General features: G+C 34.7%; 1 protein-coding gene across 3 annotated transcripts; it reads left to right on the top strand.

The window, feature by feature from the left end:
• The first annotated feature begins 4995 nt into the window (after positions 1 to 4995).
• On the top strand, positions 4996 to 20613 carry DEF8A (Differentially expressed in FDCP 8 A). 3 transcript variants are annotated; one of them, XM_051214236.1, is made up of 9 exons: positions 4996 to 5201; positions 6204 to 6392; positions 8120 to 8193; positions 8673 to 8726; positions 10342 to 10456; positions 12345 to 12461; positions 14072 to 14325; positions 18361 to 18537; positions 20018 to 20613. In XM_051214236.1, the coding sequence occupies exons 2-9, from the start codon at positions 6221 to 6223 to the stop codon at positions 20267 to 20269; spliced, it is 1215 nt and encodes a 404-aa protein (XP_051073546.1). In that variant the 5' UTR covers positions 4996 to 5201; positions 6204 to 6220; the 3' UTR covers positions 20270 to 20613. The 3 variants fall into 3 exon arrangements, with proteins under 3 accessions (XP_051073546.1, XP_051073547.1, XP_051073545.1); XM_051214237.1 differs by lacking the exon at positions 4996 to 5201 and adding an exon at positions 17893 to 18211 and having other exon boundaries at positions 6203 to 6392; XM_051214235.1 differs by adding an exon at positions 17893 to 18211 and having other exon boundaries at positions 6204 to 7202; positions 8120 to 10456; positions 20018 to 20610.
• Positions 20614 to 26062: the final 5449 nt, after the last annotated feature.

Here is a 26062-nt window from a genome sequence, read left to right as displayed (position 1 = left end):
AGAAAAGCCTCACACGACTAAGAATGATATAACCGACTTATGTCACACACTCACGCGTTATCTTAGTCTTCGTACCGACCGTAAGAGATCGCGCACACCACGTAGAAGCATTTCTCGTAAGCGATCTGTCTCTAGACCACGAGAGACAGATAACCCCGACTGGTGCTGGTATCATAACCAGTATGGAAAGCTTTCCAGAAATTGCAGAAAACCCTGCAATTTTCCCAACACGAAACCGACTGATTCGAAAAACAATTCGGGAAACTTCCAAGCCGGCACGCGTTAACGGCAACCGTAGCCGGCGAACAAAGCCGTCTGTTATTCGTCACAGATGTGACAACGAGAGTTCGCTACCTCGTCGACACTGGCGCAGAAGTTAGCGTTCTCCCAGCAAATCCTAACGACCGACTACACGAATCGACCCTAAACTTGCAGGCGGCAAACGGAAAACCGATCGCTACATATGGCAAAAGGTACGTTTACCTTAACGTGGGTTTACGCAAACCCATACACTGGATTTTCGTTGTTGCAGATGTTTCTATGCCAATCATTGGTATGGACCTTCTACAACACCACAATCTGATCATCGATACGCGCAAACGGAGGCTAGTAGACGGGAACACTAATTTGTCCGTTTGCGTAACTTCTTTTACTGGTTGTAGAGTATCCCCAGTCACAGTTAAACATATGATAGACCCACTCTATCAACCACTACTCGATAAGTACCCTGGGATACAACAAACTCAACCGAGATTACCGTGTGTAACCAGCAACGTTACACATCACATCACGACTACAGGACCACCTGTATTCTCTAAAGCACGACGACTAGCTCCTGAAAAGCTAAGGTTAGCGAAAAACGAATTCGATCACATGATGGACTTAGGAATCATACGACCGTCAAGTAGCCCATATGCATCTCCGTTGCACATGGTCCCTAAAAAGGACAGCAACGATTGGCGTCCAACTGGTGACTATCGGCGATTGAACGCGAAAACCATTCCCGATCGTTACCCGTTGCCTCACATTCACGATTTGACAGCTACCTTGAAAGGTACAACTGTCTTTTCGAAAATCGACTTGGTTAAAGCGTATAACCAAATCCCTATGGCTACTGACGACATACCGAAAACAGCTATCATAACTCCTTTCGGACTCTATGAATTTTTGCGAATGCCTTTCGGTCTACGAAATGCTGCTCAAACATTCCAAAGATTCATAGACGACGTTTTTCGAGGTCTCAACTTCGTACACGCGTATGTTGATGACTGTCTAATCGCAAGTCCGGACAGAGAAACACATCTCAAGCATCTGGATCTTGTTTTCGAACGACTTCAAAAACATGGCATTACTGTAAACGTTCAGAAATGCCAATTCGGAACCGACTCGTTAGACTTTCTGGGACACACTATCGATGCTCAAGTCATTCGACATCTTAGGACCAAAGTGGCGGCAATTCTGGATTACCCAGAACCGACCACCGTCAAGCAATTACGCACGTTCAACGGCCTGGTAAGTTTCTATAGACGTTTCATACCGAAATGCGCATTACTTATGAAACCTCTGACCGACCAACTTCGTGGAAATGCGAAATCCATTAATTTGGACAACACCGCACGAAAAGCATTCTCCACAGTTAAGGAACTGATTGCTAAAGCAACAATGCTCGCACATCAGGACACCCGAGCACCCATTAGTATCGCAGTAGACGCATCCGACTCAGCAATCGGAGGAGTCTTACAACAATGGGTTAACAACTCCTGGCAACCCTTGGCATTTTTCTCTAGAAGGTTGCTAGACACCGAATCGAGGTACAGCACATTCGGTAGGGAACTCCTAGCTATGTATTGTGCTGTACGGCATTTCCAACACTATATCGAAGGCCGTGAATTCACTCTTTTCACGGACCATAAACCGCTCACTTTCTCGTTAAGCTCTCCTTCTGACAAGTACTCTCCTCGTGAGTCTCGACAACTAGACTACATTTCGCAGTTTACTTCAGATATTCAACATATTTCTGGAGCAAACAATGTAGTTGCAGACGCCTTATCTCGAATAACTTCCTTGAACAGTTTCCAAGGAATCGACCTTCTTAAACTCGCCGAGCTTCAAAAAGAAGACGGTGATCTTCAGCACGAGTTATCGTCCACAACACTTAAACTACGCATCAAACAGATGGGAACAGGTAAGGAAACCTTACTTTGTGACACATCTACAGGTAGGGATCGCCCAATCGTGCCGAAACATTATCGACGCAATGTCTTCAACACATTGCACAAACTTTCGCATCCAGGTGTTCGTGCAACCATCAAGCTTATAGCAGAAAGGTTTTGCTGGCCTGGCATGAATAAAGACGTGAGGGAGTGGGCACGCTCCTGTGTAAGCTGCCAAAAATCTAAAGTTATCAGACACAATAAATGTCCCTTAGGCTGTTTAAAACTCCCGATGCTCGTTTCGACCATGTTCATCTGGATTTGGTAGGACCTTTACCAGATTCAAATGGATACTCTTATCTCTTAACCTGCGTTGACCGTTTCACTCGATGGCCAGAAGCAGTACCTATTAAGGACATCACTGCTGAAACAGTGGCCCGCACCTTCGTCGAACGATGGGTAGCAAACTTCGGTTGCCCTTCAACCATCACTACAGACCGCGGACGTCAGTTTGAATCTGATCTTTTCCGTCGTCTGACCACACTTTTAGGAATCACTCGCTTCCGAACGACCGCCTACCATCCACAAGCAAACGGGTTGGTAGAACGTTTTCACCGACAACTGAAAGCTTCGCTATCAGCAGCAAACGTTTCACAGTGGACCGACGCTCTTCCACTCGTCTTACTAGGTATCCGCAGTGCAGTGAAAGCTGACATTGGATACACTGCATCTCAACTCGTTTATGGAACGACACTTCGACTTCCAGGAGAATTCGTGGATCCTTCATCCTCTTCAATGAACATGGATCTAACCTCCTACACGAACAGGCTTACAAACGCAATGCGTTCAGTTAAACCTGCTCCCACTCGACGTCAATCAACTGATGTTTTCGTTCAACCTGACTTACGATATAGTACACACGTTTTCGTTCGTCGAGACTCGCATCGACGACCATTCGAATCAGCATACGAAGGACCCTTCAAATTTCTTCACCGTGAATCTAAGTACTATATAGTCGATAAGAACGGAACAAACGATAGCATCAGCATCGATCGCTTAAAAGCAGCGTATTTAGAAGGAAATCCTATCCACGTCGATTTTCCTTCGGTACAATCGAACGACACGACTCCGACACTTATAATACCTCATCCGACAACCAACACACACGATGATACTTCGACAGTATCCGAAAATAAACTTAAAACGACGCGTTCTGGAAAGGGGTGAGATTTCCAAAACATTTAAACGACTATTGCACGTAAGGCACTTCTCGACATTTTATATTATTTTTAAAAAAAAAACAATTTTAATATGCTTATATATTTTTATTTCTATTTAAAAAAAACAAAACAAAAAAACAAAATTTTTTTAATGCTATTACGTGTTCATGAGTTTATTTTCCATTTTTTTCCGCCGACATTGTGTTTTTACGCACATACGAGTGTATTTCGACATGCACTTACATTTTGTTTTTTCTTTTCCAGGACGGCTGGAAAAGAACGATGACGTTTATGAGGATCCGAAATTTTCATTGTACATTTTCTTTTCTTACTATGTTGTACCTCCGTCCCATATAGTAAGGAAAGACGACCAGACGCTGCTAAATTTAGTAAGCTATCAGAAGAGTGTTTACCAACGACAAACTCGTTGGGTTTAAACTTCTGGCTGGCCACGTCTTAGGGTCGTCACTGCCCCACTAGGGGGAGTGATCTGTAGCGGTAAATAAATCCCCAAAATAAATAGCTCTGTAAGTTTTCGACATTGGATGCTGACCATATGTTTTAGTGGACTCATCTAGCTGAAGGCGCTCGGTCAGGCATCCGCACCAGATCACGTGTGGTAACGCCGTGCTCAACATCAACCGCAATCGCTAGCCAGATTAGATCAGAGAATTCCGATATATTGGTCATCGCCAAATATACTCTTCCGATCTCCTCGACTCTGTCTTTTGATTTCTCTTGGTGGGAACGAAATATATTAGAAGGTGTTACTGGTAGAAGCGTTGTCAAACACTGAATACCTGTGACATCATCACGTACTTATCGCTATCTTATAATGTATGAGCGTAACAGCATCAAAGGCACGTTTTTTTCCTATTTTTAATCAAACTGATTTGAATCAGTATACTCACTAAAAACAGGCAGCTCTACTTACTAAACTGATCCGTTTCGTTACAGGCTTCAAGCACTATACTTAAGTATATTATGATTCTATCAACTAATCTAAATTATAACGGCAACCAAGAATACTGAACTAAGCAAATGTCACAATTAGTGTTCCATTTGCACAGACATGTTGCTCAAAGTAGTTAAATGGACATAATTAAGCCGATAAAACCAAAACACGAAATATAGGCCAGTTGAACTTACCTAAGAAAAAAAGAAGGATACATATATACTGCTTTCATACTGAAGACAACAGGCATTTGTTCATAGAAACAAAGTTTACAGTACAACAAACCTTTCTTCACTAAAATCATGCACTGACAGTCTATCTGGAAACAATCAACTATGTGATTAAGCTAACTATGACTTGAGATATCATTCCAGCGTGCAATGAACGTACAGTGTAACGCAGTCGAACGTGGCGAATAAAAATTAAAAACAGAGCAAAATTAACAACCTAATCTAGTTATTTAATTAAAAATACATTATGAAATTACAAAATCTGTGGTTACTTGAACGCACAGATGACCGTTATTACACTAGGCGATACATTAAGTTTACATGGTTGCGTTGCGGATAAGTTCGCCCGGAAATCCACCAAGTATTTAGGCTAAATTACATTCAACCTTGGTCAATCAGGGTTGAATCCGACAATAAATAGGAGGTGTTTCCTAAAGTTGCGCTACGATCAGCTGATGAGTTAAAATTTTTTGCGGCTTACTGCAGTGCATCTTCTTTCAGACATTTTCATGCATTCCAAGTCCCTAATAAATTTAAATTCGCCTCGATGTAGAGTGACCATTTTGCTTGGAAAGTTGATGTATACAATGTGCAGTCAATTGCTCGGAACTATATATCATATGATTTACAGTGGATAGTAAAGGTTAGGAATTAGATTTAGGGTTTTCATCACAAACTGACATCAACATTGGTGCCAAAATTCTAATTCGGTAAATGGATGGGTGAATTTCGCGTAGAACTTTCTATTGGATTAATCCAATACTTGTCATCGTAAATCTGATTAGTTTGTCCAAAAATTATAGTCTCTCCGCTTTTTAATATTTGTGTGCATGAAGTCTTCTGATTTCCTTGATGATTTTCTGGACATAAGTTCTATTTTATCCACTTGATACGCTGCGACGGATGGTTCCAAATAATTATAATCCCTTGTAATCTGATATCTCTCATACTTTAGTTCTTCCTGTAGGTCTTTAAAACTAACTTTTTGGATATGTCTGCTTTATGGCAAGTTCAGACTTTCAGAAAAGCGATGGTTGAAGCTTTGTGGTTCTAACCGCTTCCACTGATTTTAGAAATTCAGTCGAGCCATGTATGTACAAATATCTGCAGGGTTTTTCTAAATTTCGGACGACAAAAGTTTTATCCTTCCAAGTTCAAGATTTATTTTCAACGGTTTAGTTATATGTCGTGTTGTCTGTTTGTTATGTTCTTGGGAAATGCGTTTGTTCCTCAATTTGTTTCTTAACAGCCTTTGGCTTCCTGTCTTGTTCTCGACATTAAGATAGTTAGCCAGTTTTCTACCGGTTAATCATAGACACTGCAAATAACTCTGATAAACACAGTCTAATAATATTAGTTGTTGTTCTTAGAAAGCAGCTTTTTATGGTATATTTGGCTTGAATAATCCCCGTAATTTCTTACATCAGATGTGATTCAATGGGAAATTAGTAAATTTTTACAGGCTTATAGGGGAATCAGAATTTGTATAATATCTGAAAGGTTTTGTCGTTTCGGGGCTCACATTTTTCATTCTTCAGTGAAATTAATTTTTAATGATTTTACATAACTCTGTACAACAAAATGTGACTAGTAACTCTTGGTTTAAAAAAATGTTATTGATTTTACTTTAAAAATACTGATGTAGCCGTTTTCCCGACGTGAATGCTGTTCCAAACTATGAGGAAACCTGAAGATCATCTGTTGATCAGTGGAAAACAAATTTATCCCACGGGTTCAAATAACCTGTTGAGGCTTGCTTGCAACTCATGGATCGAACCTATAGAGATATGCAAATTTTCTAAAGTAAATACAAGTATGGAGACTACTTCCGAAGGTAAAACGATACTGTTTTTCTCGATATTTTCCTCTATTTCCTGTTTACTGACAAAGGTGCGTTGCTATCACTTTTAAAATGCCACAGATATTCAGGGTTTGACAACGCCTCTGTCTGTAAGACTTGTATAAACAAAGAATATCAACTCAGTCAAATCAGAAGTCAAGGATTAATAAGTCCTCAGATATATTTGGGAACTTTTTTATCTAAGCTGGGTAGTAGTTGGAGGCGATGCGTAGCACAACGTACCCGCTCGCGATTTGGTACGGTTGCGTGACTGAGCGCATTCATCTAGGGTGTGCAGTAAAACTAATGAGGTCAGTATCAATGTCGAAAACTTACAGGACGTTTTTGCTTGGAGATTTATTTACCTCTACAACTCTGTTTTGGTCTTACATCAACTGATTTTATTTGCAAATGCTCGTAAAAAGAAAAATATTGCTCATCACTGTAAAGGATCTTACCTATATACTGAGATTTTATCTAAAAATTCATCCTTTTGTACAAAATGAACGTTGGACAGACGTTATTCTTATCTTGCTTTATTCAAGTATCATTTGTTTTCCATTTGATATATTATTTAGAGGAGTTATATTGAGAGTCTTTTTGCATTCCCATAAGGTGATATTTCATGAACCTGGTCGTAATCGAGACATCACTACTACTATATTTCTATAAATTCCACTTCAGCCTGTCAAACACAACGTTGAACCTGGTGCATATGTACAATAGCTTGAGTTACATTAGCCAATTGGCACAAGAGGGTGAAACTGTAAGCGCGAATCCTAGAGTATCAAAAGTGGTAACAGTGTTAGTAGTAATAGACTTGTGTTTATCTATTAATTTTAATGTTGTTATATTTAGCGCATTAAAAAATAATACTTTGTAATTAAAACCAACAAACGAATACTTTTACAATAGATACATATCAATAACAAATTGACATAATTATTTTATAGAGATGGTAGTGTTTTGTGATTTTATCGGAAGCATTAAAAATTACTCCCTTTATTCAATTTAACTTTGAATTCAGCGTGCGAACGAAGTAACCAACAGTACTGATCTTCGTAATGATTTTTAAAATATAGTGTGCTTTTGCCCCACTGTTTACCACAATTACCATAATTTAGGTAGTAAGTATCTGTGAATCTGTACCTTTGATTTTACATATTGTTGTCTACTAGTATTGGTTGTAATAGACAACTTTTCACTTGTTTCATGCTCAAGGTTATATATCGAAATGTTAAGAATAGAATAATTTTATTTATGTTGTCATACCTATTGTATTACTATAGAAAGTTTTAAATGTTAGTAACAATAAATATTTTTGTGATATTCCAACTAGTATAAAATTGTTTTTCTGGCGTTTCGCGACTTAATGTAAGTCACTTCTTCAAAGCAAATAAAGATAAAAATTCTTATTCAATATGACTACACTTCGAAAATAAACTTAGTTGCAAAAACCCAGAGGTTCGACTTGTGAATAACTTAAAATTTCAAATGAGTTCGTGCAATAAACCTTTGTAACTTGACGTCTTTAGGTATGTATTCGTCTGAATATCTGAAAGTTTCTTAGCTCAACCCTGATATACATTAAAGTATTGAATATTCTCAGAGTTCAAGGATAGAAGTGAGGCAATGTATTTTTAGATGGAAATTTAGTGCAGTATTTTCCCACGGAAAAGTTGAGTGTCATTTTATTTCTATATTTTTTTGAAATTAAACAGCTAAACCTTCTGATTCAATCATATTGGTTCCAGAAGGGGATAGGAGTGTATCGACAGAATCTTTAACAAATGAGGTTAGTGAGTGTTAGAATAGTATACATTTTAATCATTGGCACAATTACAAAGAATCCTGATCTGCTATTCCAATTTGGTTTGTATTCTGATATGTGATAGGATTTTTAAACAATTTCACGCGGTAAAATTGTTGATTATCGCAACTAACGTAGCTTCATATTTTTGATAATAATGTTTAAGATGATATCTATATTTGTGGTCCGTCAATTGCACTGTCTATCTCGATCTAGATAGCTGGGCAGTTTTTTGAACTCACAAACAGAAATGTAAATAATTTTGCAAATAATAAGCGACAATTTCTGACCGTGTTGTAAATCTGGACTTGCCAAAGGTTTTGTGTTTATCGGGCTCATCCTTTGATTTGTTGAGTTACTGACATGTGTTTTGTCTCTTTGTAGAATTTGTTTAAATCGATGAACTTCTCCATAGTAATGCTTTTTTTCTTTTCTCTTTTATGAAAACCTCTACAATTTCACAGGATAACGATTGGGATATAGTTGGTGACGACTTGTTATTAGATATTACCGAGGAGGTAATCTGTTTGTTATCTTACTTCCGTTTAAACAATACTATGGGTGCATAAAATTGTGGTCGGTAGATGAGTTACAATAAACTTTTAAAAAAATGTTTTAGTCCGGTTAAGAAACATGATGATGTGGTGTCCAATTATTGTTAAATTTCTATTTTAACCATCTTGCGCTGTTGTGGTAGTTACACAAATAAACACTCTTCTTAACCTAATTAAACTATGGTGCAGAAATATTTCTGGTTTTCGTCTCTTTACATTTGAAATGGGCTTTTCTGATTGCCATTATCCTTTTTTTGTAGTTATATGAGGCATCATTGTGTACAGTGAAGTCGCCTTTCCTTGCTAATGGGGTTTGATAACTTGAACCGATGTACACATGTGCCAGGTTCTGCCTTGGCTAATTCTGATGATTTCAATTCATGTCTTTTGTCTTCACCTATCATCGTTAGGTACATTTTATGTACTAAGCTTTAAGTCGCGCTTTTTGTTTTTGGGCCAGTAATACCACCCGACCACCCTGGCCTAAGCAGTTGAGGGAGAGTTTTTTTAACTTCGTGACTGAAAGTTATTTTCATGCTTCAGTTTTACCGTAAATAACATCTGATTCATAACATCTATTCATACCAAAAACTGATGAGGATAAGTTTTTTGTGGGTTCTAATCAGTCCATAATCCTAAACAAATTAATGAAAGTTTATACTATTCTTTTTGGTGAACTAATAATCTGTTGATGAACATACATTTCACAACTGGTTCTCGAATTTCTGTCATAGAAATGAAAAGCCTAATAGTAACAAGGAAATATGTAGATTTTCTTTACTCATCAACATTGATAACAGTAATTATAACTCTAGATCCTCATAACACAATCCAACCGAGTTTCTAACAAATTTTCATCTTTAAACACTTAAGTGACTTTCTAAATTAGATTTTATAGAAGTTCCCATTAAATGTGATCCTCAGTCGTAACATCTTAATCACTCTTTATTTTTGCCTGGATTTTTATAGTTCTAACTACTTATTATACTGACACATATTAATGTTCACTAGTGATCGACTTTAATCATAAAATGTTGAAATGAGTTCGCTTTACGGATATTCGAATCCTAAAGGTTTTAGATATCTGATAAGGATCCGGTGGGATAAAACAAATTCTTGTTAGATAATTATTCTCACTCTTCCTACGTATATAGGTTAGCCGTTTAAGCACGTTAATCAGTAAAAGTATCTCAACATATAAAATGTTGCATTCAAATTTTCATCATCGAGTCACAGGTTCAAATTCCGTTCCATCATTTATTTTTCCAGTTTAAACATCTGGGTATATTAAACCGTCCGTGATTAATGATCTTGAGTTTTCAACAGACAAGATATAATTTATTTGTTATGTGTAAAAGTTAATGGTATAACCAAATAGTTCAGAATAAAGTGATATGTTGTTTTCACTCATAACTTAATGGTTTGAAGTTAACCAAACATTACCAATCCTTGACATTAGTTTATTCATTTCAATGTGTGATATTTTTATCAGTTACTTAAATAGAACTACTTGGGTATCTTGTTTTCTTTTGATTCTATGTTAGTATTATTTTTTGTTGCTGTTGAAAACAAAATCTAGGATGTTTCACGGTTGGTTGATATATTTCCTGGAGCATGTAAATTTGAATATGGAAATGGAGAAAACTCTGTGTTCTACGGACGTTGTAAACGTTGTTCCGATCGTCTGAAACCAAGTATGTGTTTATTACTATTGTTGATTTACTACTCAATAATTGATATTTTATACCAGTACTATGACTCGTTTTGTTTACTTAAAATAATAAAATTGACGATTATTTACAATGAGAATAATCAAAATATCATAATAAACTGTTATTTAATTTTATAGTTTGCATTGAAGACTGATTTTAAAACAAAAATTGAAAAGCGGAAAGCACTGGATAGTTAATTTTCGCCAATATCAAACTCGTTAATACTGTGCATCCACAACCTTACCAAAGATCGAACCTAGGACTTTCATTTAATTCTGATTTTTGATATCATCACATGATACTAGAATTTATTAGGTTCTGTATAATTTGTAATCTATCAGTTTATCTAATGAACTAATGCATTTTCCGAGTTGATTCAACCAGTGAAAATTCTTAATTCTCTATAAATTATACGCACCAGTTCCCTTAGAATTTGTACTAACTGTTCCTATGTTCTTACAGATAATGATCAATATCTCTCCCTCTCAGTGAAAAAAAATTACATATATGTATATTTAGCTTTTTATATATTAATTCAGATCATGAGCCAATCAATGTTAGACCACCATTGAAAAACTGAAAGCACTGGGCGGACGTTTCACCCTAGTGTGGGTCTCCTCAGCAGTGCTCATCCACGATCCCGCACGTTGGATTTGAACCCAGGACCTTCGATCTCACTCGCGAACGACAGCCCTCATCCAATGGTGTTAATGTTCAACTCCAATCAATCCACGATCGGTTCATGACCCCACTTTAAAACCTAGCATTCTCGACAACCCCATACCGGTAATATAATTATATATTGATTACCTGTATATCTGACGTTGTCGTGAATTACTCGAGAAATATGGTGAGAAACCCTAGACGTATGGAGTTTAGTAGTCTTTTATAAGTAGCGGTTTGCACTAAACTGTAGGTATCAATGCTGACTGACTCCTATCGATCGAATTCTCAGTGTGACCTCCAGGTCACGTGAGTTGACATGGTGATCTACTTTGATGTTAATCAGCTGTTGGTATTTGGCGGGAAGCCCTCAAATCAAAAGTTTTGTTTCTGCATTCCTTAGTCTTTGAAAAGGTGAAATTTTATTTTCCACTAATTATGAAACATGTTGGTAATATAATAATCATCATATAAAGTCATACAATCGTAATACACAATTGGTTGGTAAAGAATTTTACATAAAATACCGTAAATCAATTTTATTTTTAGTAGTGATCGATTAGATTAGAATCTAGTGGCTAAATATCTAATTACCCCTCATGAAGTTAGGGAGGGGGTATCGTTAAAGATGCGTGCTATTCAAAGAGTCTCAGACTTATATAAACCGACAAACTAATAGTTTCTGATTTCCATTGGTTATTCCGTTGGTATCGCTTCATATTTAAAATATTTAAATGAATCAGCTTTGTTGAAGCATTGATCATATACATAGACGCTAATGCATGGATTTGTAGTGAATGTGAACTACATTAACAATTTTCTCACAATAGCCATTATTCACAACTTTGTTTACAATCACAGATTTATTTCTTGAATTCAAAATTGTAACAACTCGAGTCACATTCTTAGTCTCACATAGTTCCTCAATATCTCAATTGTTCCAATCTTTGAGGTTGATTCTTATTGTTAAATAAACAATAGTCTGTATCCGAAACTTCATTATATCATTGTTAATTTGTAATTTATTTCGAAATTTTATGAGTTAGCAAAACACAAATATTTAAAAGTTAGTTATTACATCAAAATTCAATTGTTTCTTTCATATCATTTGAATTTATGTTTAAGTTTCTTACCTTTTCTTAAATTCTTGTTTTAATTATTATCTTCGCTTTCAAATCCTCGCCTTCTTTAATCTATACAAATTTAGATAATGCTTTCCTGGATCATTATGATGCTTGTTTTTATTGTATTAATTGTCATCAGTTACAAGAAGCAATTATTCCTCGTAATCTTATAATGAATTGGGATTTTTCACTGAAACCAGGTATACTGTTATTATTATTATTATTATTATTATTATCATTATTATTATTGTTCTCCATTTCTTATTGATTATGACATAAAATTAATCCTATTAAAATTGTGTGAATTTCCGTTGTTTCTCTTATCGAAAGCCAGGAGTGAATTTGATCAATCCTTGTTTGAAATTCTTTGAATCCTGTTGAATACATTGATGGCTAACATAATTCAATTAGTAGCTCTTTGGTATTTTAAACGATAGGTCACAAGTTCGAGTTCCAGTGTGAAGATCAACATTAGGATGGAGGTACATTCAGATAACTAGTCTGAAATAAAATGGAATATCCACTTTACATTTTAATGGTAAACATTATCCAAAACATGATTCTACGTAGTAATTAATGACTGTTACTACGGGATAATTGATTTAATACCCTAACTGGATACCTAATGGAATTGGACTGGTAATTTGCTTATGGAACCACTGGACAATTGATTGAATATGTATGTTAGGCGATAAAAATTTTCATTTCGTGTATACGAAATAATCAATTATTACAGTATAATCCCAAACAGAATCAAATTCTGAACCTTTAGCTTTTGTGGTGACTATAATATGTCTTAGTCATTGAGTGAGTACATTTCTGGCCGTATTTTCAAATTTGGTCAGTTTGTGTTTCATTACAATCCTCACTTAGTAGCACTACTAGCGGATATCTGTCTCATTCCGTACTTGGTTGGCTGTACAGACCATAACTTTAGAAAACTTATCTAGAAGTCAAATAAATATCACCTTGATATTCTTATCTAACCAAATATAGATATTTCACTAAAAGTACTGGTATAACTGTTTGTCAATGATTTCTTGACTGTGTTGACTGATTGAGGAATATTCCTCTTTTAATTTCCGACTTAGTTTAGATATCCTTAGTCAATTGACCAATTGTATAAAATTATCATTTTTATGTAGAATATTCGGTTGATAAACTTTGTATCTGATTAATTTATTTCTTAACACAATATATTAATATTGAAAACGTTAACACAATCGATCATTCTGTTTCATCTTGTCAAACTATGAGTAGTTGATTTCTTTTGTTCCCGAAATGATTCGACGACGACATGATTTAAAGAATCTAATCTAGTTTCTTGCTACATTGTATAACTTTACTTAAAATTGGCAATGACTTAAAAATATTTAATTATCTAGTTCACTTCTAGTAATTCAGTTTGACTAATTGAAATATCATCAATTACCCTATCTCTCTCTCACTCATACCCATGTATAACGAATAGCAAAGCTTAAATCTGAGCATATTAACCTATACACTTGACAAATAAATTACACAATATAGCATAAAATCGAGTTTTATGATTACATTTTTTTCCCTCACTTACTACCTCTACCACTACGGGATTTGAATCGACAACTGCATCTCTGTGCTAATGTGGTATAGCAACTTAAACTGATGTACGTACGTACGAAGTTCTACTTTGTTACTGACTGACTGACTTCCTCACTTGTAATGAAGTTTTCTTAATGTTAACATTCAATTAATCTTACAATTGTTTATTCTTCTTCCTCCTCTCCTTTAATTTTTCTTTCTTTCTTTAAAATTTATCTTTTAATTTCAGTTTGTCAAATTACACATCAATTTCTTAGTGCGTTACATAATAGACCAGTGATAAATTTAGCTAAATTAAACCCTATTCTTTATGCTACTATACCGAATTTATATTTAATTAGACAACTTCGACGTACTTTAGTTTTGTTATGGGATCAAATAATTAGATGTGATGGTAAAACAGCTGAAAAACTATGTGAATGTATGGATGGTCGAATGTATATGCTACAAAATATCAATGATATTGATATATATTCAATTGAGGTAGGTTTGTTGTTATAAATTCCAGTTCACTTCATTTTTATAATAAAAAATATAATATTTGATTTAGTAATATTTCTATCATTAGTTTATTTTTCTTTCGAATGTTTTCTAGAATAAAGTAGATTTGATTATGGATTGAAGTAAGACTTGTACATCATCAAATTCCTTTTCAGTGGTTTAGGGGTTAAGCATTCGCGCAGGAGATTGCGAGTTCTACGTTTGGTCCCTGTTTTCAGGGTTGTGGATGCGCACTGCTAAAGAGTCTCATACTAGGATGAAATAGCCGTCCAGTTCTTTCAGGTTTTCAATGGTTGTTTAACCTGGATCAGTTTGTGGTCTCAACAAAAGTAGAATATCATTTCTCTCAAGATAAACTAAAGAATAAATCCAATTATGTATGACTGTACTATAAAACTAAGACAATCAGAATTGTGAAAATGGCTTTTGTGTCATACTTCACATGAAAAGTCCAAATAGAAAGATCTTTGTGTGCTACTTGAAACATTTAGAATCAGTTGGAAAACCCTTTTTTGTTTTTATCACCATAAGTTGAAAATGAAAGAGTGAAACAGGTTAAATTCTTGCTTTTTCCTATCGGGATAGTGCTTGAATCTGCTTTGCTCATGGTAGCTTCCTAAACAAATCATTTTGTCAGTTATCTAGTGAATAATAAATGAGTCAGTGAAGTAGGAATCCCAAAAGGAGATAATGATTTCTTCACGTTACTTCCCCACATTGTCTTACATTTCCATCTTTCTAAATCTTCTGCGAATGTGTAATGGGAATTTCGTCACTGATGATGAATGTTCCACAAAACCATTTATGGGCATAAAAAGGATCCAGAAATAAAGCCTTGGTATATATATATATATATATATATATATATATATATATATATATATATAACTTTAAGGTTATAAACTGATAATAAGCCGTGAAAAGCTAATAAATTCCCAAAAATCACCACAGTCTTACCGGTCTTATTACTTTCTATTTATGCTGACTTCATTTCCACTGACTGAAAAGTGGTTTCAAAATCATAAGATTATTTTAATGTCGCTATTGGCCTCGGTCTATAATATAGTTACACTGCGAATTAAGTAAATACATGAAATTTCCTAGTGTTAGAAAGATGACAGTGTTCTGGAATTATCGACAGAAACTAATATAAAATATGTTTCTTATTTAAAGTCGCATATATGCTCTAATAATTGATGAAGTGATGAGATACAAAGGAAAGGTGTTTCCAAACGCAAGTTTAAACTATGTATCAACAATAGGAATTTATCATCAATCATCTAATGTAGATACATTGACTAAAGATAAGTAGTTTTCTGTATGAGTTGTAACAATGTTTTTGAAGAAATTTTTATGAGACTATGCATGATAAACTTATTTTTCAATTGCATCATTTTATGTTCACAACTAATCTAACCATTAGGAACGCATTTTTATTGTAGCATACAGTGCGTCATACTCAGTCAGTCAGTAACAAAGTAGAACTTTGTACGTACGTACGTATATCAGTTCGGGTTGCCATACCACATTAGCACACAAATACAATTGTCGATTCAAATCCCATAGTGGTAGAGGTAGTAAAAGTATAAGCAGTAATCGGAAAGATTAGGGTTTGAAGATGTTATTCAAAAAGTATTATCCAGTAAAATAAATTTGGAAAGAGAAAAAAAGGGACATGAAGAATTCAGAAGATTAGAATTTGGGAGAACACAAAGAGTGGATGCACCTGCACCATTGCAAACGATTTTGAGCCATGTCATTCAACGTCCCTAACCATCGGTTGCTATGATCTCGCGAATCTCAACCAGGTAGTCTACACCTACCAACATGGCTCAGTCCACTTGTCAGTGACTTCATAGATTTGTGCCATGTTTTGGTCTGGCCGCCTCTAACTTTCTTCCAACCTACTCCTACACCATAAAACATCCCACGTCGGGGCAGTCGGTGGTTGGGCAAACGTAACACATGTCCCAGCCATCTCAACTGATGAAGTTTCACTACTTCATCAGTTGATTTACCATCCTTACCTAGTACCCGTTTCCTAACAACAGCGTTACTTACTCGGTAGTCCCAGGATATACGAGCAATATTTCGAAGACACCTGTGATCGAATCCTGGTAACTTACGAATATCCTCTACTCTTACCGGTCATGTTTCGCTGCCATAAAGTAGGACAGAACGAACTGCTGCACACTACCTCGCCCTTTGTTTGGTAGACGGATATCTCGCCTACGCCATAAATGATGCAAGTTGGCAAAAGCTAGTCGAGCCTTCTGTATCCGTGCTGAGATTTCGGCACACACCAGACCACAAGGGCTGATGAGACTTCCAAGATAAGTGAAGCTGTCGACACTCAACTAATTCACTCCCTATCATTAGTTCGAATGACAATGCCACCCTATCCTGAAGTAACATTTAGCATTTTGAGGGGGAGAATCGCATCCCGAACATGCTAGCATTGTTGCTTAGAGTGGCTAGAAGACTTTGCATTTTGTCAGCGTCCTCACTATGTTATCGGCATGTTCTAAGTCAACAATTGAATCTCCCGTTAGAAGTTCATCATTTGGAAATTTAGATGAGGAAAGTGTTATCTCTAAAAGCACGTCGACGACAAAGTTAAACAAGAATGGAGAGAGTGGGCAGTCCTGACGAACATCACTTTGATTAATCATCATAAATTCAACGAATTATTGTTACTTTTCATTTAATCACCAAGACTCACATTCATTTTTAGTTCATATAACTATATTTTTTCTTTTAATCATGTAAAGGAAGAAGCCAGTGAGGTAATGATACGAAATATAAAAAGGCCATAGAATGAACAAAACTCAGTTAGTATATATCCTTTTTTCTTCAATCAGGCAATAGTAAATTCACGAAATAAGGATAAACTTCCTGGTTCTACTGCGTCTGTGTGTATCTACCGTTTCAACTGCTCTTGTGGCATCTGTTATATTCGACATGCAAACGTCCAAATACATTATCGTACTTCTGAACACTACCCTTCTTTGTTGTTCAAAGGACAAAAATGAATATTACGAAGCTCTGTTTCATAACATTTAGTATATACCGGTCACCTTATCGATAGAAATTTCACTTTCGAAGTTACTTGTAGAATTTCATTGAACTTTCCCTATATTTCCACACTTAATCTTATACATACATGTATTATTGCAGAGTCTTGATGAGGAACTAATTGATAAGAAACAATTGTCCTCTCAACTTCTTTTTAAATGTCTTGATGGAAATATTCAGTGTACTAAAAAGCTAACTTATGTAATACTGAACTTATTATCCTATCTTTTGACGGTAATTTCCCAAAGATAGTTCTTATGTAACGAACCTATATGTTTTCGAATTATATTCATCATTTTTGTCTGCTTTTCTCCCCGGTATCAATAATTTGAGTGCAGCATATACTGTAATATTTACAAACAAAATCGCTTCACTATTACTTGATATTAGGTTATCGAATTTCACAATTCCGTTATCATTTTCATAACTGAAAACTTTCTATGTCTCTGTTTTCTTTCAAACATTCTGATATAGATCATTTCAGTACAATTTACACCTGTCCGTCTGTAAACTGAAGAATAGAACATGTAAATCATTCGGATTAACTGTACACTGTTAGTATTGGAGATATGTGGAAATTTTTGAGTTTTGCAGTTTACATCATAGACTGACTTTGATTAGGCAACTGTTGTATATCAGGAAGCTTCGGAATACCTGTTTCGCCTTATCATAAAACTTATCAGCAATATACATCCAACATTACACTGAAGATCTTACACAAAGCTTTCAGGTCCCATACTAGGATGAAACAGCTGTACAGTGCTTCCTAGTTTTCAACAGTTGTTTAACTGAGGTCAGTTCATCATGTAAAATGCATGATTAAATTGCATGGGATATATTTATCATATGCTCCACTCACCTATTTTTTGATTGTTCAATCAGCATACATTTGTAGACTGGCTCATTCCTCTGGTACTACTTGTTATATATGTATATTTTTAGGATTTAATACTTGTACAATCTTCAAAATTAGAGGAACTACTTAAAAATACCATTCAAGATGTTGCTTTAGCACACGTACGTACATGTAAAGCGTGTAGACGAAGAGCGTTAATCTGTGATTTTTGTGGTGACTTAAATAAACCCATATGGACACATGAATTTACTACTTATAAACGAGTAAGTAAACTTGTATATAACTTGAATAACATAGAGTATTTTGTTGTTTTGCTATTTTAATTAACAAATTGGCTAGATGATTTATAGTTTCATTTTCAAAGTATCATACGTTATTGTTCAATTTCAGAAATCTAAGATTAAGTAGAGCATCATATTATGCTTGTAGATATCTTGATAATATTATTCGTTGAGTTTAATGATTTTTAGCAAATAAATTTTGATGTCTGTTCAGCAGCTATCGCCTATGTCATTCTACAAGGAGGATTTAGAAAACAATTATATTTTTAGGAAAAAAAATAGTTAACTCTTAAGGAAAGAGTTATCAGATTATTGTATCTTGTAGATAATGAAATGGTAACTAGATAATGTTTCTGTCTAGTTTACTCAAAGTCTGTTTCTATGGCAGTTTGTGTAATGCAATCCAAGTCATTTAATAAATCTAGGTTTAAGCGCTTGATTTCCAGTTACACCAAGTGTAGATTACTGATACTCCTCTCTCTTCGATTCACACTAATTGTCTCTTATTTTCTCCTAAATAATTACTTTTTGGAATAATGGTATGGTGTTCAAAGTACTTGACTTTTAGCTTTCAGGTCATGTCTTTAAACCTTGCTTTCTCCCACCTATTACCTCAGTGTAGGAAGCCGTGTAAAATCACAATGGTAGTATACCTCAACATTCACAGGGGAAAAGAGAAGATTCTGAAATACAAAACAGCAGGCCAAAACAAAATTACGCTTAATTTAATAGGTGTGGAGCCTTTACGTACTTAGGTAGCATCATCGATAAACACGGATAATTTGGTGCGAATTTGAAGGCAATGGTCGGCGTATGAAGAGAGGCCTTTCTGCAATTAAAGAATATGTAGAACTTAGAAGAACTGTCACTCAAGACCAAAAACAGAATCTTAAATGCCAACATTAAAACAGTTGTATTAGACGGAGTTGAAACTCGGGGAATTACTACAACCATCATCAGAAAATTACAGGTACTTATAAATAGCCGTTTATACAGGATACTCAGATCCATTGACCAGATATCATCAGCAATAACTGACTGGGGAAGAGAAAAAACCAACTGAGGAGGAAATAAGGTAAAGATTTCCGTTGTGTATAATATATGCTTTGCGGAAATTATCAGACTAGATCACAAGTCACGCCCTGACTTCGAATCCCAAAGGCAAAAGGAAAAGACGCAGACCGAACAATACATTGGGCTGGAAATCGGAGCATGAATTGCACTTGGCAAAAGGAAAATGAGAACCCAGGACGGGACAGTGACCTATACCCGACGATAGGGAACAGGCTTAATCAAGTAATTATTATCACTCTGTCCTTCACACAAGAAAACAAAAACAAAAATAGAGTTTGGCTCAATATTAAATTCGGAAGTAAATATATCTTTTTTCTTTACCTAACTATATTTTGTTCTTGTTATGGTATTTAACAAGATTTGTATCTTTTTTTCTTTTGTATTGTAGTGTATCAATCCAGGTTGTTCAAATGTGATGCATATTGATTGTTTGTTAATGATGGTTACAGATTTATTATCTAAGGTAGATTGTTGTTTTCAACGTCAATCCACTACAATCCCTTTAAAAGATTATTCTCAATTAAAATTTTCTGATATACAATGTAGAACATGTAAAGAATATTGTACATTATTTTCTAGAAATAATCAAACTATTGGACATTATGCTGATCCATTTTGTTTACCTAAAATAGATTCGTAAAAAACAAATATACATTTGTGTATTTATATGAACAATGGACTATCTTTCTATATAATTAAGTTTATTATATATACCTCTTGTTTTGTAGAAGGAAATAATGTCTAATTCATAATGAACGGAATACACCCATTAAGACATTAAAAAAAAAGATTAGTTCATAATGAACATCTTGTAATGTATTGTGTTTTTTGTTACATTATTTTATACTTCTTTGAAGTATATTCTTAATTATCACTTTAATACTTTGTATACTTATTCATATTTAACACAATATGTAATATTTAATTATATTTCTTCAGATGTAAAACAATCTGTGATTTGTAAACATAAACTTTTGATTACTGTTTTTTTTTTTAAAAAAAATCGAATCTCGCGAGGCGGAATCGTAGATGCTCACTGCTGAGGAGTTCCACAGTAGGACGAAACGGTCATCCAGTGCTTCCAGGTTTTCCATGTTGATCTAGCTTCAATTGACTCATGATTTCAACTATTAAAAAAGTCATTTTTTTAAATAGTTAAAATGGAATTAGGAAAAAAAACTTTGATAATCACTTGTGACCTGTTGCGACAACATAATTGTAAGTGGGAAGAGATACACTGGTTATATAGAAGCTAAGATTTTTCTCGGAAAAACTAAAGTTGTACAGTATGTACCATTTAATTTCTGCCCTCTAAACCTAGCTTTTTTACTGTTTTATTCAGAAACTACTCCGTTTTATTTCTAACAGATTTTTATACTCATGGTTCCCTAATATGACTATGAGACAAACATGAACAACGATTTGGTTGTCATCAGTTGCTCAGAACATGTGATATTTTAGTATTAAAAGTTACAAATGAAATTTTACATGCTTATGGAAATAGATTTATTCAGAAGTTAATTTAAAGTTATATCGTAGTGAACGAGAACACAAGTGAGGACAAAATTGCAGAATGTCTTAGTAAAATCTGAGGACCATACAGACTTTATTGTCCCTTAGTTTTCACGCTAATCATTCTCTGGTCTCGTTCTTTTTTCTTCGGTCTTCTTAAACTTCTGCCTTCAGGCATTTGACTTTCGGTTGATGATACATACTACTTATATCTATCGACATCAGTAACATAAACCACAATATCATTATAGTGTCGCAAAGATAAAAATGAAATTAAACAGATCGAAAAATGAAGTTACCACAATATTTTATCCAAAAAAGGTTTGTAGAGACGTTGATTAAAATGATAGCAATAGAGCATATGACAAGAATTGTATGGTTGTGTAATAATCATTAACTTGCGTTCATTTACTTCACGTAATCACTGCAAGCTTAATCAGCGTTTTAGAACATTCGGTATGCATAAGATATTTAGCTGTAATATTTCACTCAACCGTTCTAACTTTTTGCATTTTACAGTGTTCACACAAATAGTTTGTCTAGTAAATAATTAGCTACATTCCCATGTATTATTATTTCGTTCATGCTTGATTCAGCATTTTTTTAATCAGTGTACATGTTAGTGTTATGTGACAATGTTCAAAAAATACATACCAAACCTGTTTTAAATAGATTCAAACTTAAAACAACAATTTTTCAATTAGGATAGTAACAAGTGTATTTTTGCTAAATATTATACACATTTATTGTTTAGTCTACAGTGATACAACATGTCAGTCTATGAGTTAAGTGTGTGTCTTTACTTATATGAGATCCGGGTATTCAGAAAAATGATATTATTAAAACTGTAGTTTGGGTGACTTTCGTGTTATTATTTACAATCCATTAGGTGTATTTTAACATGTTTCAATATATCAATAAATTGTAAATCAGTATTGATTGATTAACTGTGGAAATCTAAACAAAATCAAGTATTTTCTTCTACTTGTTGAACATTTCTCGGTTGCCCATTTCTGTAGTTATTCACATTCAGAATGAAACAAGTTCACTGTTTTAGAAAAGTATCACTCTAGTCAAAATTGAATGTTTTCTAGCATATACACTTCAATTATTTATGATTTATTTTGAAAGGATTCTGGAAATCATTCATTCATCAATCTATCCAACAATGTGAAACCAATACGATAAAAAACCGCTCTTGAACTTGGTTCGAAATTATTTGGAAGGATTTGAAAGATTTTGCAGATAATGGGCCTAGACTAGTTGGAGAACTATTGAAACTAAGGAAACCTTGGAAAATGGCTTTATCTCTGCTTTAGACTCATCAGTTATAGTCAACTATTAACTGTCATGGAAAAGAATCTTGGAACTTCAGGTGTTTTGACGAGGGGGATATTTATAGACCGATCAGAGAGAATCCAATGATTTATAATCCTGACTATAGTCAATTTATGTTATATTTCTTTTCAGTAATTTCTAAACATGACCACGTACTTAAAAAAAAGGTTCGAACTTCTTAGTAACTCAACATCTCGATATTTTAGTGATATTCTAATGAGCACTTCATTTATATTCATACATTTAGAACATGACATCCTTGTTTAGATATACTCATCTATCATTGTTCTAGTAACATTGATAAACAGGTTAGGATGTTAATTTATTTGAATAGAGGCCAGCTGTGGAATATTGGATACATAAAAGAAAGGCTATACTGAGGCAACCTATTCATGATCCCCTTATATTAAAAAGACAAATCAACTGCATTCCAGAATTTCAACGACGGGGAAGTTGCAAACATATACTAAGATTTGTATACTAATTGGGCAGGTGATTTATGAAGATTTCAGAGTAACGGTAGTTGGAAAATGGCAAGCGAACATGAGTTCATAAACAGTGATCATCAGATTTGTCATAGTTGGTGAATAATTAGTGTAGCTTTACAACTCCATGAGAGATTGAACCTGACGTTTTTTGTTTTCTTGATGATTTCCGTTGAGTTGAAACCCATCAATCAGAGTTTACGGTTATTTTAAAGTGGTTTACCACCTTACGATTTATTCGATTACATCGGCTATGGTTTTTGGTTGGAACATTCGTACACATATTTTGAGGTTGATCTTTGACATAAAAAACAAGATATTGCTCTATACTACTTACAAGTAGTGACTTAAAAAACATCTACTTCTTACAGTTTGTACTAAATCATTTTTGAGTAAAATTCTTGATTTATTCACATAAATCGCATCTCTATTATTTTAAAACTTATCAATTACATATGTGACAATAAAATGAATATAAAGAGGTTTGGCAAACTAAATCCAACTTGCACTACTTAATTCACCTATTGAAATTAAAATACTCTTTGACTACATATAATGCATTCTTTTATTCTCTTGATACATACACATGAGTAAACTTTGAACTAATAACTGATATCCCATACTGAACCATTACAAGCTGTTGTTCTACCTTGAACAAATCACAAGAATTCTGTCATTAGTCGATGTCACTGACGAATTACTGCTTTATTTTCAGCACGTTAAATAACTTCCCAATTCATACAGTTGAATTATAACTTCGACGCACCATCTTAAATTCATCTACTGTTAAACAAAATTACTATCGAAATAAATACCTTTGTTTAAATCTATTCAATTTAAAAATGGTTCGCAGCTCGTAATGGATGCAAACTGATTGAGATCGTGATCTCAATCAAAAACTTAATAACCTCCACAACCCCTATACTGGTAATTATATTAGTTAGATGAGTCATACCACCATTGAATTAACTGCTTCTATGAATCCAGTGTTCATCATACTGTGCTAATGAGGTATGGCAATTTGGACAGATGCATATATGTACCTGGTCCTACCATGTAGCTGACTGACTGACTGGAGATGAATCAAATACCTCAATGTTAAACATTTCAATATAATCAGAATGGGTTTTGTGGAGAGTTTTAGAAATTTTCACAGGTTGAAATCATGAGTCAGTTGAAGCTAGACCACCATGGAAAACCTGCAAGCACTGGACGGCCGTTTCGTCCTGGCATGGGACTCCTCAGCGGTGCGCATCCACGATCCCGCACCACGCGGGGCTCGAACCCAGGACCTACTGGCTTCGCGCGCGAGCACTTAACCACTAGACCACTGAGCCGGCATCCAACGGTGTTAATGTCTAACTTCAACCAATCCACGAAGTTGCGCCACCGTACACCATTGTCTTCAGTGAGTTGTTATCTCACAACAGACCGGTTGAACTCCACTGGTAACGGCTTCTCACTAGAACTCCAGGAGTTTTTCTTGAAGTCAGTCACTGATGAGCAGTTGATTATTATCAGAATGGGTTTTGTGGAGAGTTTTAGAAATTTTCACAGGTTGAAATCATGAGTCAGTTGAAGCTAGACCACCATTGAAAACCTGGATGCCGGCTCAGTGGTCTAGTGGTTAAGTGCTCGCGCGCGAAGCCAGTAGGTCCTGGGTTCGGGCCCCGCGTGGTGCGGGATCGTGGATGCGCACTGCTGAGGAGTCCCATGCCAGGACGAAACGGCCGTCCAGTGCTTGCAGGTTTTCCATGGTGGTCTAGCTTCAACTGACTCATGATTTCAACCTGTGAAAATTTCAATATAAATTCTGATTAATGTCAAGGGTAAAAATTCATGTATTGTAGTAAATAATACAGTGAAAAACTTTTATATCATTTTAATTTTATGGATAATGAAATGTAATGGTTACTTCTTTTATTGTTTCAAAGAGTATAACATTTCATAACCTTAGTAAACAACTTTTCTCTAAAATCATTACAGACAGTTTATTTATTTAGAGAAAAGACAAGTGAGTTCTTTTAAATCTAAAAGTAGTTCTACTCATCAGTATACCTAAATATCTTAGTTCCAGTCATTGTCGGAATCGTAGATGCTCATCAATGAGATGTTTTAAGATAAGACGATCATCTAATGCTCTCTCATATTCTGTAGTTAGATCATCGAAGAGGTATAGTGTAATCTGTCTCTAAAAAATAAGACATCTACCTATAAATTCTACATATTGTATTTACTTATCTTCATTAACTTTAATATTGAGTCAGTAAGTATTGTAATTTGAATTTTTGACCCTCCTGTAGATTAATATAGATTTTCTAAATAAATATTCAATTGATATTAGTTATTTATTTATACAATTATTTAATGTGATTAAAGCGTTTCTGTTATGACTTGTGGACTGTGTGCTCTGTTAATGGATAACGTAACGATACCGCTAATTAAAGAGCAGTGACTTTTCGATCAGATCAATGACGCGTAAACCCGTATGAGCAATCTAGAATCCTTATTGGTCCCGCTTCCTGCCTAGCCCAGCCAATTACGTCCATAACACAAGTCTCAGCCTCTGCGATATGAATCACTGCATTTCAAGCATATGGGGTTTATATACCAATCAAACAGACTACAAAGTACCATAAAATAACATTTGTACAAGATTTGGCCAAAAGTGGCTGTGAATGAGGGAGGCAGTGATTAATAGGCAGGACATAATTCAAGAATGATGAAACGTATAATAATAGTTCATAGGTTAAAATAAATCTTATGGTAAGAAGAATATGAATATGCATAGTTTAGTTATTTAACAATTATACAATAAAAATATACGTTTAATATTGGTCCATAAATGGATCCCAAAAGTTACCCTTCATTATGCATATCGGGACATAACAGTTTCTTACTTGTTATGTACATATTATTGATGAATTTGTTCAATAAACAAATTTCTTAGTCAATGTAGATTTAGCAAATCAGATTTTATAATGAAGATAGTATCTTCGAACATTTTACGGTTATAGATGACACATCTAAACGAAAACAAATACATTTTCAGTAAATTGGATTAGTGGAATCAGGGAAGTGCATTTCGTTTTATTTGG

The sequence above is a fragment of the Schistosoma haematobium genome, chromosome 1 (assembly GCF_000699445.3).
Source record: "Schistosoma haematobium chromosome 1, whole genome shotgun sequence".
NCBI lineage: Eukaryota > Metazoa > Platyhelminthes > Trematoda > Strigeidida > Schistosomatidae > Schistosoma > Schistosoma haematobium.
The sequence above is the reverse complement of the archived record's forward strand: the minus strand, read 5'-3'. Positions and strand labels throughout refer to the sequence as shown.

Excerpts from the sequence above, each read along its gene's own strand:
- DEF8A (XM_051214236.1), top strand. The coding sequence starts at position 6,221 with ATGCTGTTCCAAACTATGAGGAAACCTGAAGATCATCTGTTGATCAGT. Across the intron at positions 8,727-10,341 it reads TATTAGATATTACCGAGGAG|GATGTTTCACGGTTGGTTGA; the intron begins GTAATCTGTTTG and ends AACAAAATCTAG. Across the intron at positions 18,538-20,017 it reads AATTTACTACTTATAAACGA|TGTATCAATCCAGGTTGTTC; the intron begins GTAAGTAAACTT and ends TTTGTATTGTAG.